General features: G+C 38.2%; 1 protein-coding gene across 4 annotated transcripts in view; it reads left to right on the top strand.

The window, feature by feature from the left end:
- The window catches only part of LOC138761972 (rab-like protein 6), a 155,632-nt gene that overhangs the window by 14,024 nt on the left and 123,153 nt on the right, over positions 1-18,455 (top strand). For all 4 annotated transcript variants that reach the window (XM_069935040.1, XM_069935024.1, XM_069935014.1 and 1 more), the window contains exon 4: positions 4,536-4,588. In XM_069935040.1, coding sequence (XP_069791141.1) covers positions 4,536-4,588 — 53 coding nt within the window. The remainder of the gene's footprint in view (positions 1-4,535; positions 4,589-18,455) is intronic.

Genomic DNA, 18,455 nt, shown 5'->3' with positions numbered 1-18,455 from the left:
GATGACAGCAGTGGGAACAGTTCATGTCCTGGGTAGTGTGGATCCTTGAGGATTGCTGATGCTCTCTTTTTTTTTAAACTTTATTTAAGATTTTATAACATGAATAAAATATAAGATTACATTTTAAAAAATTTAAAAATGAAATAATGAAATTACAATACAACATCAGTAATCTAGGAGTTGGGAGGTGATGTTGAGATTGTATAAGACGTTGGTGCGGCCTAATTTGGAGTTCTGTGTGCAGTTCTGGTCACCTAATTATAGGAAGGATATAAACTGCACTCTTGGAGAGAGTGCAGAGAAGGTTTACCAGAATGTTACCTGGGTTTAAGCATCTAGAGTATATGGAGAGATTAGACAGATTAGGTCTTTATTCTTTGGAGCGTAGAAGGTTGAGAGGGGATTTGATAGAAGTATTTAAGATTATGAAAGGGATAGACAGAATGGATGTGGATAGACTATTTCCGTTAAGAGGAGGAAAGATTAAAACAAGAGGACATGAGTTAAGAATTAAGGGGCAGAGGTTTAGAGGTAACATGAGGGGGAACTTCTTTACTCAGAGAGTGGTAGCCGTGTGGAATGATCTTCCGGGAGAAATAGTGGCGGCGGAGTCAATTGTATTATTTAAGAAAAGGTTGGACAGGTATATGGATGAGAAGAAGATGGAGGGTTATGGGCATTGTGCAGGGAGGTGGGACTAGAAAGGGGTGTTTGGTTCGGTGCGGACTAGAAGGGCCTAATGGCCTGTTTCCGTGCTGTAATTGTTATGTTATATGTTATGTTATCTAAACAAACTATACCCCCCAATAATTATTACACAACATTAATAAACCGACTCAAATTAATCCAACCCCCCCACAATAAAGAGTGAAGGATTAATAAGATTAGTAATATATGTAAGAGAAAAAAAACCCACTTACAAAAAAAACAAAAACATTAAACAGTAATCGATTTTTAAAAGAGAATTGTAGCATGAGGAAAAAAAGGATAAAAAAAACTTTATAAAAATAAACCTTCACCAAATATCAACTAACTTCACATCTATCATCATATTAGTCACATACACCACCATCTTAAAACAAAATCTAAACCTCATTAAGCATTGTACAATTCAATTTTAGTACTCTTCCACCATTTTTCCCTTTTGCTCTTGAATACTCGCCAAGGCAAATAGCGCCTTTGGAAGACTACACAAAAGAGTCTGGAAAAACAACCAACTGAAAAACCTCACAAAGATAAGCGTATACAGAGCCGTTGTCATACCCACACTCCTGTTCGGCTCCGAATCATGGGTCCTCTACCGGCACCACCTACGGCTCCTAGAACGCTTCCACCAGCGTTGTCTCCGCTCCATCCTCAACATCCATTGGAGCGCTCACACCCCTAACGTCGAGGTACTCGAGATGGCAGAGGTCGACAGCATCGAGTCCACGCTGCTGAAGATCCAGCTGCGCTGGATGGGTCACGTCTCCAGAATGGAGGACCATCGCCTTCCCAAGATCGTATTATATGGCGAGCTCTCCACTGGCCACCGTGACAGAGGTGCACCAAAGAAAAGGTACAAGGACTGCCTAAAGAAATCTCTTGGTGCCTGCCACATTGACCACCGCCAGTGGGCTGATAACGCCTCAAACCGTGCATCTTGGCGCCTCACAGTTTGGCGGGCAGCAGCCTCCTTTGAAGAAGACCGCAGAGCCCACCTCACTGACAAAAGGCAAAGGAGGAAAAACCCAACACCCAACCCCAACCAACCAATTTTCCCTTGCAACCGCTGCAATCGTGTCTGCCTGTCCCGCATCGGACTGGTCAGCCACAAACGAGCCTGCAGCTGACGTGGACTTTTTACCCCCTCCATAAATCTTCGTCCGCGAAGCCAAGCCAAAGAAGACTTATCCAATAAAAGCCCCAATACCACATTTAAATATCCCCAATCATTACTTTAAAATTCACATATCCAAATAATAAAAACACATCTACAACAAAAACTATATCTTCAACAAATGGAGCATAAACAACAAACAAAATTCAAGCCTTATTAAGAATTGTACAATTCAATTTATAACTTTCACCATTATTCCCTTCGTTCTGTAACTAAGATAATAAAATAATTTACACCAGAATTACCACTTCTTTCACCTTGAAGTATAATAAAAAATAAAAAGCCTATCCATCCCATTCAGATTTAAATTTCAAATATTCCTTATCTACTAAATAAACTTTACAAAAAAAACCACATCAACTTTTAATTTTTTAAACAAGCAAATACTTTCTTATACTTAATAAAATTATTAAAACCGTAAGTATTAAAAAAAAACAAATTTAAATTTAAACATTACTTAAAAGAACACACAAAAAAAGAGAAGGAAAAAAGAAAAAAAAGAGAAAGAAAAAAAAACTCCCTCCCCTGATCCCCTCCTAAAACTACAAAAAATATATATATAAAAAAAATTTAAAAATAAAAAAAATCTTCACTCCTCAATCCAAAAATTAATAAGAAAAAAAAACCAGGCAGGAGGCAACTGCTACCTCCTCCTGGGTCAACCGCTCATTGCGGTAACTCCCACACAATATCGGGTGTGAGATAACTCACACGTAGCTGATGACTTCTGGAAAATAGTGCCCACCCAGCTCCCTCTCCCAACTCACGTTTCACATAAACTATCATTTTTAAAATTTTCTCAAAAAGAGAAAAAAAAATTTTTTAGTATTTTTTAATCAACTTTATCACTTCGACCACCATTATTTCCATTTCTCCTTGGAATTCGATTCCCATCTTATATCTCCACTCTCTTTGGAGACCGTGGAGGACTACGTCTTTCCTGAAATTGTATAATTAGTAACGATTGAGCAAAATCCATAGCTTCCTTAGGATCATCAAAAAATTTTGATTGGTAACCATCTTGAAAAATCTTCAGTACTGCAGGATATCTAAATGTTGCTTTATAACCTTTTTTCCACAATACTTCTTTCACAGAATTCAATTCATGTCATTGTTTTGGTGACATTGAGTGCAAGATTGTTGATAGCGCACCATTCAGCTAAGTTTTCATTCTCCCGCCTGTCTGCTGACTCATTGCCCCTTTCCATCCATTCCACTACTGTGGTATCATATCAATATGGTACCACACAATTCCACACCAGGTTATTGTGGTCTTGAAGTATCTTGAGTTTTCCTTGATAAAATCAGATGATTAATCATTTAATCACTTGAAACTCTTCCTGTAGCCACGATGAGTTCTTTCTGATGGCCATAAACTTCCCCTTCAGCCGTTCCACCCTCTTGTGTTTCTTCACATTTCAGAGGGTCTAGATTTGGGGCTTCCCACCCATCCCCATTTTGTTATTACAAATGTTTTAGATCAGAAGCAAAAAAAATGTTGGTGTGGGAGAGAAATGAGTTGTCAGAATTTTTGGGTTGAGACTTTTCACTGGGGTTCTGCATTCAGATATTGGATCTGATCCTTTTCTACAATAATGTTAAATGTTACTGAGTGAATAAATAAACTGCTGAGACACCTCTTCTAAAATTTGATTTCTTTTCATGTTTGGCCTTTAAGAGATTGGGAGGCTGTTTACATATGTTGCTCAGTGTCTGTCTTTGTATATGTTAACTATTGTTAATGCAATCCTGATCTCTATGTTTATTAATCTGAAACTAAAAAATTGAAAAATAAAGAGACAGCTCTTCTGCTGCCACTTTCCCCATTTCTTGGGTTAATGTTGGAGTTGTATTGTCCCAAGCAAGTGGAGAGTATTCCATGACATTCATGACTTGAGATGCCATCGAGAAGTGAGCCACTCACCACCTGATGCACACTGTATGTGGCTGGCTCAATTGACATTTTGAACACACTGATAGCAGGGATTTGGAAATTTTTTTGAGTATCGGGGTAAAGAATTAAAAAGATAGTGTGAAAGGAATGGTTTAGGTACAGTTTACGTGCACTAGGAGGATTATAAATAGGTCTTCATCGGTAAACATGAAGTCACTTTATTTTCCTTTAAAATCAAAATTCAGTGAAAGCCATTTTGATGATAGGACCGGTCCAAAACTAGAAAATAAAAGATTTCAGTGTTCTGTGGAGAGGTTCCTATTTTGGAATTCAACTGGCAATTTGATTTTAAATCCGTATGCTTCATTTAAAGCTAATTGTATTTAATGTGTACAGTCCCAGAAATGGCTGATAGAACAGTGCAGATGATCTGTTTTGCATTTTGGTGTTTAACTGCCCTGTCAAATAACTCTTGTTTAAAAATCTTCAAGAAATATGTCAAATGGGAAATTAGTAGGCTGAATAGAAAATAAAAATGTTGACATTAAATGCAAAATAATTTAATACAAGGATGAAATGGAAAGAGTAGATGGAAAAGGAGTCCCATTGATGTGTCTTACTTTGGGGCTCTGAGTTGAAACATCTGGGCTATTTTCATCATCATTCCATTCCTGTTGGTACTGAAATGATGTGCAGTTTGGTGGGACACTTGGAAGAAAACTGGGACTTCCAATTCATTAACCAATTGTTGTCCTTGTTCAGGTAAAAGCCGGAGAAAAGGAGAAGGCTTGAAACTGGAGAATGACCCACAAGAGGTAACAGTGGATGTATTTGAAGTTGTACTGCAACATGACCCTGACATAGATCCAATGTCTTGCTCTTAATATTTCATAGACATTCTTTCTCCATCTACTGACCAAAAATCATCCAGATGTCACATTTTCACACCTTCTAATCACTGCCAAATTTATCACTCTAATTCTTTTAGCTATTGGTGGCATTTCTTCACCACCTTGCTTTGACTTGTTCTCGCTCCCTGCTTCCCAATCTCTAATTTTGTTATTTACCCCTTAGAATTTCAATTTTATAGAAGCAGGAATGGACTATGTAACTTGAAAATGGGATTGAATGGCAGAATCACAGGAGATGTAAGACTGCAGATGCTGGAATCTGGAGCAAAAAGTTTGCTAGAAGAACTCAGTGGGTCAGGCAGCATCTGTGGAGGCAAAGGGCTGGTCACTGTTCTGGGGTCAAGGCTCTGAATCATGATCGGACTCGCATTTAGTCCTGAACCTTCCTGTGTATTGATTTTGCTGAGGACATTGTATTTTTCCCCACATGGTTTACTTCCCAGGAAGTGAAGCCCTCAGTTTAAGCAGCCCTTCAGCTGTGGAAGTTGTTGGATGGTCCTTCCATCTGCAGCAAGGAGTGAGCACAGTCATCATTTGGAGGTTGTCACATTTAATATAACTTGCAGTGCAAAATTTACACAAGTTGTCCTCCCACTTTGTAAATCACTGAAGGTTCCAGGGGCACTTTGTAAATCGCTGAAGGTTCCAGGTGCACATTCATTTCTGAAATGATATGTGCATCCATTACATGCTGTGCACTTCAGTTCCATTTTGATGGCAGTCAGTGATGTGAAGTTGAAAAATAATATTTTAGTGAATGGCTACAGTGATCTAGGATTGGAAATTTATATGATGACATCGCTTGCTGTCTGTCTATAAAACTTCAATGATTTATAGCTTGAATGGATAGCATCAGTCTCCAGCCCTGCAGTTGGTTTGTATTCGCATTAGTTGACTTCATTTAATGGATTAAGTGCAACTTCCATCTCTTTTAACAGTGTGGAGATTGGGTCTTCCAGTCCTCGTACAATCTTTGCAATGTCTGACGCACTGGAGAAGCAATGGAACATGTGTTTACTTGGAGTGTTGAGAAATAGATAGAATTCACCAGACTTGAATGCCAGAAGAATTCCTGCGAATGTTCACTGAATTTGATGAAACAGCACACATGCTAAGACTTAGTACGGCACAGGTGTAGCTTAGTGGAAGGCAGGGTGTGAGTGCAGTGCCTATGGAAGGGACATTTCATGTTCAGTTGAGGATAGAGGGAAGAGTTTATATTTTTCAGCCTGTGGTTATTATAGTTAAAACATCTGGAATACTCGCTTCCACATCACTGTACGAACTCCATCCACATCAGTAAAGCCATTGATTGAGGGAGTCATGTGATGGAGTAGTGGCCGGACGGTGAACTCCAGCCCTCTCCAGAAAAGTCGGAAAAAACAAAGGAAAACACAAAGGCACAGAAATAAAAGTTAAAGAAAAGTGAGTATAAAGGTGGAAAGAAGATGGCGACAAAAAAAGAAAAATCGAAATCAACGGTAAGAAGAGAGGAAGAGAAGACAACGGAGGAAGAAGGAGAAGGCCTTACCTGTTCGAAGAGGCCCGCGGTGGAGAGAGAAACCCGCTCCCTCAGGTCGGTAGAAAGTGGACTACAAAAATGGCTCGTTGAGCCGAGTAAAAGTGCGCAACCGCGCATGCACGACTCCTCGCGCATGCGTGGTGCGCATGAAAAAATACACACCGACGGGAGGGGTGACCAGCTGGGGAGTCGATCTCCACAGCCGGCAATGACAGCTGCAGAACACCTGCAGCAAGAAGAGAACACAGAAGACAATGAAAACAAGAAAGAAGAGAAGAAAAGGGCAACAAAGAAACAACAGATGGCCAACCCAGAGGAAGAAGAGGAGGAAGAGGAAGAGTACAGTGAAATAGAAGAAGAAGGGAAAGGCAAGATAAAGGATATACTTTCTCTTATTAAAGAATACATGGAATCATTTAAAGAATGGCAAACACAGGAATTTAATGATTTAAGAAGAAGAATAAACAACACAGAAGAGAAAATGAATAAAATAGATATGACCTTAACAGAAATGGGAAAGAAAATGGACAAGATGGAAGAGCGGGAAGCAGCAGTAGAAATGGAGGTAGAGGACTTAAAAGAGAAATTAGAGGAATCTAATAAAAAAAGTTATAGAGACACAAGAACTGTTAGCTCAGAAAATAGATATAATGGAAAATTATAACAGAAGAAATAACATAAAGATAGTGGGCCTTAAGGAAGATGAAGAAGGCAAGAATATGAGAGAGTTTATAAAAGATTGGATCCCTAGGATCCTAGGATGTCCAGAACTACAGCAAGAAATGGAAATAGAAAGGGCACATAGAGCATTGGCCTTTAAACCACAACCACAACAAAAACCAAGATCTATTTTAGTAAAATTCCTAAGATATACTACAAGAGAAAAGGTACTGGAGAAGACAATGGAAAAAGTACGAGAGGGCAACAAGCCACTGGAGTACAAAGGGCAAAAAATCTTCATTTATCCAGATAGTCTTGAACTCCTAAAGAAGAGAAAGGAGTTCAATACAGCAAAGGCGATTTTATGGAAGAAAGGGTATAAATTTATACTAAAGCATCCAGCGGTATTGAAAATATTTATTCCAGGACAACAAAACAGACTATTCTCGGATCCAGAAGAAGCACGAAAATTTGCAGAACAATTACAAAATAGACTGAGGGATGAAGACATGTAATGAGAGTAAAAATGACCACGATTTATATGTATGTGGGTAAAGAGGTATAAGTGTGTATATGTATAATGTGCATACATGAATGTATCCGTATTTAGAGAAAAATATAGATAGTATAGACAAGAATTAATAAGGGAAGGAAATGGAATAGAGGGAATAAGGAGGGAACTAAAAGAGTGACCTTTGTTACATATGAAAAGTGAAATCTTTTCTGGGGGGGGCTGGGTGGGGGGGAGTTGCGGTCACTGCAAAATTAGTTGACGCTTGCGAGTGAATTCGCAAACCCAAATGGAGAGGGGAGATGTGGTTGTCCGACAAGGGATAAAGGACAACTCAGGAGGGGAAGGGGAGATTGGGGCTAAAGAAGTTTTAAATAGGAGAATAAGGAAAATGTTTGATGTTTTAGGAATGTTGTCTTATAAAGGGTTTAAAATAAGAAAACAGAAATGGAAAAGGAGGAAAGGTAATGATGGAAAAACGGAAAGGGAAGATAAACAAAGTATAAAATGGCTACGTTGAACTATATGACTTTAAATATTAATGGAATACATAACCAAATTAAAAGGAAGAAACTGCTAAATTTACTGAAAAAAGAAAAAATTGATATAGCATTTGTGCAAGAAACACACTTAACTGAATTGGAGCATAAGAAATTAAAGAGAGATTGGGTAGGACATGTTACAGCAGCATCGTATAATTCAAAAGCAAGAGGAGTCGCTATATTAATTAGTAAAAATGTGCCATTTAAAATAGAAGAGGAAATAATAGATCCAGCAGGGAGATGTGTAATGATAAAATGTCAGATATATTCGGAGTTTTGGAATCTACTCAATGTATATTCACCTAACGAAGAAGATCAAAAGTTTATGCAAGATATCTTTTTGAAAGTAGCAAATACGCAAGGGAACATATTAATAGGAGGAGATTTCAACCTGAATTTGGATTCAAATATGGATAAAACTGGGAAAAAAATTAACAGAAAGAACAAAGTAACCAAATTTATAATTAAATCAATGGAAGAAATGCAACTTTTGGATATATGGAGGAAACAACACCCAAAAGAAAAGGAATATTCATATTACTCGGCTAGACATAAAACATACTTAAGAATAGACCTATTTTTGTTATCAGCTAGTATGCAAGATAGAGTAAGAAAAACAGAATATAAAGCTAGAATACTATCGGACCATTCACCCTTAATATTGACAGTAAAGCTAGGGACATCCCTCCAAGAACGTATAGATGGAGATTAAACCCCATGTTACTTAAAAGGCAGGATTTTAGAGAATTTATTGAAAAACAAATAAAAATGTATTTTGAAATAAATACGGAATCAGTGGAAGATAAGTTGCATACTATGGGATGCAATGAAAGCATTCATTAGAGGGCAAATAATAAGTTATGTAACCAAGATGAAGAAGGACTATAATCAGGAAACAGAGCAGTTGGAAAGGGAAATAGTAAATATAGAAAAAGAATTAGCAATGAAGGAAGATACAACTAAAAGAAGAGAATTGGCGGATAAAAAAATAAAATATGAAACACTACAAACATATAAGGTGGAGAAGAATATAATGAAGACAAAACAGAAATATTATGAACTGGGTGAAAAAACGCACAAAATCCTAGCATGGCAGCTTAAGACAGAACAAGCTAAGAAAATGGTATTGGCATCAAGGAAAAAAGACAAACAAATTACATATAATCCAAAAGAAATTAAGGAAAACTTTAGAGAATTCTATGAACAATTATACCGAACTGAAAACGAAGGGAAAGAAGGGAAAATAGATGAATTTCTGACTAAAATTGAACTACCAAAACTACAAATAGAGGAACAAAATGAATTAACAGAACCATTTGGAATAGTAGAAATACAAGAGTTAATAAAAAAAATTACCAAATAATAAGACACCAGGAGAGGATGGATTCCCAATAGAATTCTACAAAACATTTAAAGACTTATTAATTCCGCCCCTCCTGGATGTAATCAACCAGATTGATGAAACACAAAGCTTACCTGATTCATGTAAAACAGCAATAATTACAGTAATACTAAAGCAAGGGAAAGATCCACTCTCATCAGCGTCATATAGACCAATATCTTTACTAAACACAGATTATAAGATGATAGCTAAACTATTAGCGAACAGATTAGCAGAGCATGTACTGAAAATGGTAAATTTAGACCAAACTGGATTTATCAAAAAAAGACGCACAACAGACAATATTTGTAAATTTATTAACTTAATTCATGAAGTAGAAGGTAATAAAGCACCTACAGTAGCAGTTGCTTTAGATGCAGAAAAGGCCTTTGACAGAGTAGAATGGAATTATTTGTTCAAAGTATTGCAAAAATTCAGTTTACCGGAGAAGTATATTAATTGGATTAAAGCATTATATAAGGGACCGTTAGCGAAAGTGACAGTAAATGGACATGTATCAAAGCAATTTAACTTAAGCAGGTCAACGCAGCAGGGATGCCCACTATCACCTTTATTGTTTGCGTTAGCTATAGAACCACTAGCAGAATTGATAAGAATAGATAATAATATAAAAGGAATAAAAATAAAAGACAAGGAATATAAAATCAGTCTATTTGCGGATGATGTTATAGTGTACTTAACAGAACCAGAACTATCAATAAAAGAATTATATAAGAAATTGAAGGAATATGGAGAAGTGTCGGGTTACAAGATAAACGTAAATAAAAGTGAAGCAATGCCTATGAATAATGCGGATTTCTCAAAATTTAAGAAGGAATCTCCATTTAGATGGCAAATGCAGGCAATAAGATACCTAGGTGTACAAATAAACAAAAATCTCGGCCAATTATATAAACTCAATTATTATCCACTAATGAAAAAATTACAGGACGATTTAGAGCATTGGAAAGATTTACCACTAACACTAATAGGAAGGATAAACTGTATTAAAATGAACATTTTTCCAAGGATATTATACCTATTTCAAGCATTGCCAATACAACTGACGGAGAAATTCTTCAAGGAGTTGAAGAAAATAATAAGGAAATTTTTATGGAGAGGGGGGAAACCGAGGATAGCACTAGATAAATTAACAGAATGGTATAAACAAGGAGGCTTACAATTGCCAAACTTTAAAAATTATTATAGAGCCGCACAATTAAGATACCTATCAGATTTTTATCAAACAAGGGAAAAGCCAGATTGGACGAGATTAGAATTAGATAAAATAGGGGAAAAGATACCTGAACACATATTATATAAATGGGATGAAAAATTGGTACAACATAGAAGTTCTCCAGTATTACATCATCTCCTCAATATTTGGAAGAAGATTCATGTAGAAAGAAATAAAACAAATTATCAATTACCAAAACTAATATTGACGCAAAACAAGTTACTCCCTTTTACAATAGATAACCTTTCCTTTAGAGAATGGGAAAAAAAAGGGATTAAAAGAATAGAAAATTGTTTTTCAGGAAATAGATTCTTATCCTTTGAACAAATGAAAGATAAGTACAATAATACTCAAGATACAGCGCTGGCATATTACCAATTGAGATCCTACTTGAAGGATAAATTAGGAAGCAGTTTGAGTTTGCCAGAGGGAAGTAACCTTGAATTTGTGATTACAGATACAATGATAATCAAAAGATTTATAACAAATATGTATATTAAACTGCAAGAAAAGGAGAATGAGGAAACAAATGGTAAAACTAAACAAAAATGGGAACAAGATTTAAATATAAAGATAAAAAAGGAAACATGGGAGAAATTATGTTCTGGAACGATGAGAAATACAATAAATACGAGGCTACATATGATACAATATAACTGGATACACAGACTATACATTACACCTCAAAAGTTAAATAAATGGGACCCAACAGTATCTGATAGATGTTTTCGATGTAAAATGAAATGGGAACAACAATTCATGCAATCTGGACATGTGAGCAAGTAGAAAAATTTTGGGAAGATCTCAATCAGATATTAAATAAAATAACAGAAAACAATATACCAAAGAATCCAGAGATCTTTCTCCTAAGTAACATAAAAAACAAAGAATTTGAAATTGATTTGGAGGATGCACAAAATAGATTTGTTAAGATAGCTCTAGCCGTAGCAAAAAAATGTATTATGTCAACCTGAAAATTGGAAAATAATTTGAAAATACAACAATGGTATATAGAAATGAATAAATGTATTCCATTGGAAAAAATAACATATAGTTTAAGAAATAATATTGAAATATTCGAACAAATATGGGAGCCTTACATTAAATACAATAGCGAAAACCTACCAGGGACAATCATTACCTAAGTTGATGGAAGGAGAAGGAAAGAAAAGAATGGACTCAGTAGAATTTCTGGTGTATTTTTGTTGAGTGACAACATTGTCTGACTGGTTTAATGTATCCTAGATTGTATACCTTAAATGGATGGGAGGGGGGGGTGTGGGGGGTGGGTTGGGAGGAGGGAGGGGGGGGGAAGAAAATGTCACTGTATATGTGTGAAAAGGAAAAAGTGTGTATCATGACTAATGTGATTTATGGTGTGAAAAATAAAAAATTTAAAAAAAAGTAAAGCCATTGATTAAACTGTATAGATGGAGCAGGGTCAGAGGGCCTGGCTGAATTACTTCTTTAGCTCCTCCACCAGCAAGAAATCAGTCTTTAGTAAAGGTAAAAACACAATGCTGGAGAAACTCAGGAGGTCAAACAGTGTACTTTATAGCAAAGATAGATAAATAACCAACATTTCAGGCTTAAGCCTTTCTTCAAAGTCAAAGCCAGAAAAATGGGCTGAAAAATAGCAGTTGGAATTTAATGCAGTCAAATGTGAGGTATTGCATTTTTGAAGGACAAACCAAGAAAGAACATACACAGTGAATGGTAGGGAACTAAGGAGTGCCGTAGAACAGAAGGACCTGGGAATATAGAACCCCAATTCCTTGAAACTGGGGTGACAGGTGGTTAGGGTTGTAAAGAGAGCTTTTGGAATATTGGCCTTCAGTATTGAGTACAGGTACTCCCCGACTTGTGATCGTAATTGGGACCGAAGGATCAGTCGTATCTCAAAAAGGACGCAAGTTAGAATTTTACCTGCTCATATGGAGTACCAAAGTCATTGGGCATGTAAAAACCAAAATGTGCGTACTTACTTTGTTGGTTGGCGTCCTGGTATCGGTAGGCTGGGCATGGCCATCTTGATTCCTGTGCACATGCGCGAATCTTCCATTGGCGCATGCATGATGGGTTTGCATATAGGAGTTCATTTGGTGCATGCCCAAGATTTAAGCGTCCTGGTGATAGTGAATTTGCGCCCTTAACTCTCCCACATGCACCAACAGAACTCCAATATGCCAAGTCACTGTTCATGTGCCAACCAAAGACTCGCGCATGCGCACAGGAATCAAGATGGCTGCGCCCATCCTATGGACCCCAGGACACCAACTAATAAAGGAAGTACACACATTTTGGCTCTGACATGCCCTATTATCCCTGTTATAATTTGTCAAAAACAACATAAACAGTGTAATTTTTCTTATATTTTTACAAAATTTCTTCATACAACTTTCTACACCAGCTGTACCTGATGCTGCAAAAATTGAACAGATCTAAACCAGAATTGACAGACCAATGTTTTAGATGTGGCATTGAGACAGGAACTTGTGTACACACAACCTGAAGTATACCAAGGTGAGACCCTTCTGGGTGGAACTAGACCAAGTCCTAGAAAAAAAATCATAGGTAAAGAATTCTCACAGGATCCAGACCTATGTTCCCCTGGAAAAAATTACTGTAACAAGAAAAAAGTGTGACACTTTTTTGAAAATTTGGCAACCATACTTAAATTCTATAGGAGCACAATTACATTGTGGACCATTTCACCTCACCTCCTACCTTCCCTGTCTATCCCTCAATGGGGTGGTGGGGGGGTGGTGAGGGGGAAGGAGTGTTCCATCCCAACCAGGAAAAGTCCAGAAGAAAACAGCCTGAGCACTGTGTCGTGACAAACCCATAAAACCCTGATATGTCTTGTATCTTTTTGAGTGTCTTGAATGTTGGTTAATTAAGTGTTAAATGTGGGGAAGGAGGGAGATGAAAAGAGCTTGAACTCTGCAGAAAACTTTGTAGTCAATGCTGATACTGTTAACATTGATAATGTTGATCATTGTTTGAGTTTAATATTGGAAAATCATAAATAAAATATACTTTTTTAAATCGGTCATATGTGCAGACGTAAGTCGCATAGGTGGCAAGTTGGGGAGTTCCTGTATAGGAGTTGGGATGTTATGGTGAAGTTGTATAAGGCATTGGTGAGACCAAATTTGGAGTATCCTGTGCAGTTTTGGTCACCTAACTACAGGAAAGATATCAATAAGATTGAAAGAGTGCAAAGAAGATTTACTAGGATGTTACCTGGACTTCAGGAATGGAGTTGCAGGGAAAGGTTAAACAGATTAGGACTTTATTCCCTGGAGCAAAGAAGAATGAGATTTGATAGAGGTATTAAAATTATGAGGGGGATAGACAAAGAGTAAATGTAGATAGGCTTTTTGCACTGAGAATAGTAAGATAAAAAAAACAAGAGGATGTGGGTTAAGAGTGAAAGGGGAAAAGTTTGGGGGGAAAATGAAGGGGAACCTCTTCACATAGTGGTGGGAGTGCGGAACGAACTACCAACTGAAGTGAATGCAGACTCAGTTTTAATATTTAAGAAGAATTTTTGACAGGTACATGGATGGGAGAGGTATGGAGGACTATGGTCTAGGTGCAAGTCAGTGGGACTAGGCAAAAACAAATGTTCAGCACAGACTAGAAGGGCCAAAGGGGCCTGTTTGTACTGTAAATTGTTCCATAGTATGAGCAAAATGTAGGCAGGCACTGCCTACCTGGTGATGGCACTGGTGATGGGAGAGGGAGCACAGGCAAGAAATTATAGGTGGATAAGGGAGGGAGGGGCAGGGGGGAGGAGCATAGGCCCATGATAGGAGGTAATAGGTGGATAAGGGAGGGGGGCACAACAGAAAATGGGGAGGGGGATGACTGAATGGAGAGTGAAGGGGTGGAGAGCTGGAGGAAAGGGGACAGAGGGATATGCAAGAGATGGAGAACGGGGATTGGTCTGGAAGAAACCAGAGAAGTTGATATTAATGTTAACTGGTTGGAGAATACCCAGACAAAATATTAGGTGTTGCTAATTTATTAATTAATATTACCCGCCACCTTGTGGCTCGTGGCTTGCAGCTTTCTATGTTGAAATCTCCAGTATCTCTTGTGCCCTCCTTTCATTCTCCATATTACTTGCATGTGGGCCTATGCTCCTTCCCCAACCCCCCCCCTCCCCCCACCATCACCATTATTCAGGCTCCTACCTACATTTTGCTCCTACCTTGATGAAGGGCTCAAGCCCAGAACATTGTTTATGTACATTTATCTTTGCTATGTAAAGTATGATTTTTGACCTGAGTTTCTCCAGTATTATGTCTTTACTTCAGTTACTGTGTCTGCAGTCTTTCATGTTTCATTTGAGTAAAGGTACACAAGCTGGAGGTGGAACTGATATTCTAAGTGGAAATTAAATTCCAAGTGAGGTTGAGAAATAAAATACAGAAGCAAATTAGATTAAATGTCAAAAAGCTTCAGCACTTCAACCTTTTATTAAACCCTTGTACAATAGAAGCAATCTTACAAATATTTCTGGACCAATTGGAATTTTTTGATCCATCTATATGGATGAGCTAAGAGTGAGGTGGCTTTTCTGTCATCTCTCAATGTCATTTCTTGCAGGGAGCGAGTTCAATTTTACACTGAAAACATCACAGCACAGGACAGGCCCTTTGGCCCATGATGTTGTGCTGGTCTATATGGCTGTTAAATGTCCTGATTGTACCAGTCTCCTCCACCACCACGTATCTCCCCTAAACCTTCTTCCCCTCACCTTGTATAGATATTCTCTAGTATTTGCTATTATCACCTCAGGAAAGGGTGCTGGTTGTCCTCTCTATTTATGCCTCAACATTTAAAATCTAAAATATAAACATAACATGAAATGCCTTTACGTCCACGACCCTCTGCTGCCTAAATATCCCAATTAACCAACAACCCCCATACATTTTGAAGGATGGGAGGAAACCCGTACAAATACAGGGAAAACGTGCAGTCTCCTTACAGACTGCCGGACAATCTTTTATACCAATAAGTCACCTCTCATCCTTCTCTCCAAAGAGAAAGGCCCTAACCTTGTAAACCTTGCCTCATTGAACACCTTTACCGATCCTTACTACATGCTAGTAAATATCCTCTGCTCCCTCTTCAAAGCTTCCACCTCCTTCCTATAATGAGGTGACCAGAACTGCCTTTGCTTTCTCAAGCAAGGTTCTAAATGGCCAATGTCTGTTGTGAGTTTTGACCTTGAATGTGTGTATAGTGCAGACTGCCCAATTTTATGATTTAATGATAATATGTTACTATTGACACAGAAATGCTGGAGGAACTCAGCACGTCTCGTAGCATTGTGACAGAATATAGATATGTTTTGGGAGATAAATTGGGGCAGGGATTTTTAGTGTAGGTCACATACAAACACTTTAAAACAGATCTTATTTAAAATACTGGAGGCTCTGCTCATGCTAGACATGTTGGGGCCAACAATCTTTGCAAAAGCTTTGGAGAGTGCCCAAGAGACTTCACTAATGGATTGTTTACAAAAAGGCACAGATGAGAGAGCTTGTCGGAGCCACCTTCTATCTGGAGAGGAACTTGCTGTTCAAAGAAGGTCATGTGGTTTTCCAAGCAGAGAGAGTCAAACAGGTTTTCTGTGAGACACACACACACACACACACACACACACACACACACACACACACACACACACACACATCAGTTCTACAGTTTTACAGTCAGCAGCAGCAACTGGGACTGGAACACGACAAGCTGGCAAGCTTGTGGAAAATCCCATTTGGAAGATGGGTTGTGAGTGCTTAGTTCAGCCTGGTCAAAGCCCTCATGCAAGAGGAGAGGAGAGTACTGGCTGTCTAATGTTTCACTTGGAATAAGAGAAACAAGAAGGAACTCTGGTGACCTGAAAGAAAGAGGTTATAGTCTGAAGAACCCTGAGGGGGCAAGTTTCTTTGGCAAGACACTGATGTGGCTAATGGAAGTAAATCAGTTGTGGCTGTCCTGGATCAACAAATCTCTCTCTGAAAGCTGACAAGAACCTTCCTGGGCAGTAACCATTTACCTTTCAAGCACCAAAGCCTGGTGAACTTATAAATGTTAAATTCTATGCACAGTATAAGAGTTGCCTGCAACCAGTGAACTTGGAGGAATAAGAAGTTAGATTGTACTGTGAATCAAAGAATTTTTCTGAACTTACACACACATATTACATGCACATGCACTTAGAATTAGAAGGGGGTTAAGTTAGGTTAGTTAAGTCCATAATGATAAGTTAAAGTGTGATTCTGTTTTCATGTTTAAAGATAATTAAAAGCAACTTTTGTTTAAGTAACCATTTATCTTGGTGAATATCTATTGCTGCTGGGTTTTGAGGTCCTCTGGGCTCGTAACGGCATCCAATGGAGGCAAAGATGTGTTACCAACGCTTTGGAGCTGAGCCCTTTAAGGTATAAGTAAAAAACATGCAGGTATCTAAATTAAAAGAAAGGGCAAGGGAGGAGAATAGAACAACAGACAAACTCTGTTAATTGGATATGGGGAGGATGTCAAGAGTGAGGGGATTTGGCTCTAAATGCAGAGCTATTAGTCTGTACTCCTCCCTCTGCTCTTTTAATTCGGCTACCTGCTGTCTCTGCCCGAAATGTGGGTTATATATCTTTGCCTCCAATGGATGCTGTAAGATCTGCTGAGTTCCTCCACAATTTCTGTTCTTTATTGCAATCACACTTTTGTGTTTCACTGCTTGTCACTATTGATCTCGGCTTCCCCAGGCTCATGGTCAGATTTCACTGTTGGTGAGATGGCCACAGCAGGTATGACTTCTTTAACTACTGTGTTAATTAAAAAACAATCATTTGTACATATTGAAATACTTGAAATCAAGGTGCAGTTTTCTAAGCTTTTGTGCCCAAATTCCTCCCCCTTTACATCTCTTGTAGACAATAACATTGACCTCTGATGGTCCAAACATTTGTGTAGCCTGGATCCTCTTGATGTTCATCCTATCACAGACATCTTCCCTGTTCCCCTCTCCTCTGCACCTGAAATGTATTCTCACATTTCAAAATCTGGCAAAAGGTCATAGACCTAAAGCATTTTTTTTCTCTCCTCAAATGCTACAGGTCCTGGTGAACATTTCCTGCATTTCAAATTTTCAGCAAATAGTTTTTTTTCTGCTTTTTGGTGAGATTGCAACTGGCCTATAGATCAGCTCTATTACCTGCTTGGTTTCACATCTTGATAGGATGTGGAGTTTATTGTCATGCATGCTTCAGTCACACAGCTATGTAAGACACACCCACAAGAGTATAAATTAAATTTCCATATTGCAGCAATGGACAGAAAAAGAGATGATAAATATACAAGGATAGATAAATATGCACAATTTTAGTTAGTGCAACGAATTAAAACTACATAAAGCGGATAAACATTTTGGATAGCTTTGCATTAAGACTTTCATAACAATCAATAATAAAGCATTTATTGTATAATGATGCAACAATATATAGAGATTATTTTTCTTTTTCTTTGGCTTGGCTTCGTGGATGAAGATTTATGGAGGGGTATGTCCACGTCTGCTGCAGGCTCGTTGGTGACTGACAAGTCCGATGCGGGACAGGCAGGCATGGTTGCAGCGGTTGTAAGGGAAAATTGGTTGGTTGGGTGTTGGGTTTTTCCTCTTTTGTCAGTGAGGTGGGCTCTGCGGTCTTCTTCAAAGGAGGTTGCTGCCCGCCGAACTGTGAGGCGCCAAGATGCACAGTTGGAGGCGATATCAGCCCACTGGTGGTGGTCAATATGGCAGGCACCAAGAGATTTCTTTAAGCAGTCCTTGTACCTCTTCTTTGGTGCACCTCTGTCTCGGTGGCCAGTGGAGAGCTCGCCATAGAACACTACCTTGGGAAGGCGATGG

The sequence above is a fragment of the Narcine bancroftii genome, chromosome 1 (assembly GCF_036971445.1).
Source record: "Narcine bancroftii isolate sNarBan1 chromosome 1, sNarBan1.hap1, whole genome shotgun sequence".
NCBI lineage: Eukaryota > Metazoa > Chordata > Chondrichthyes > Torpediniformes > Narcinidae > Narcine > Narcine bancroftii.
This window is presented reverse-complemented; position numbering and strand designations above follow the sequence as displayed.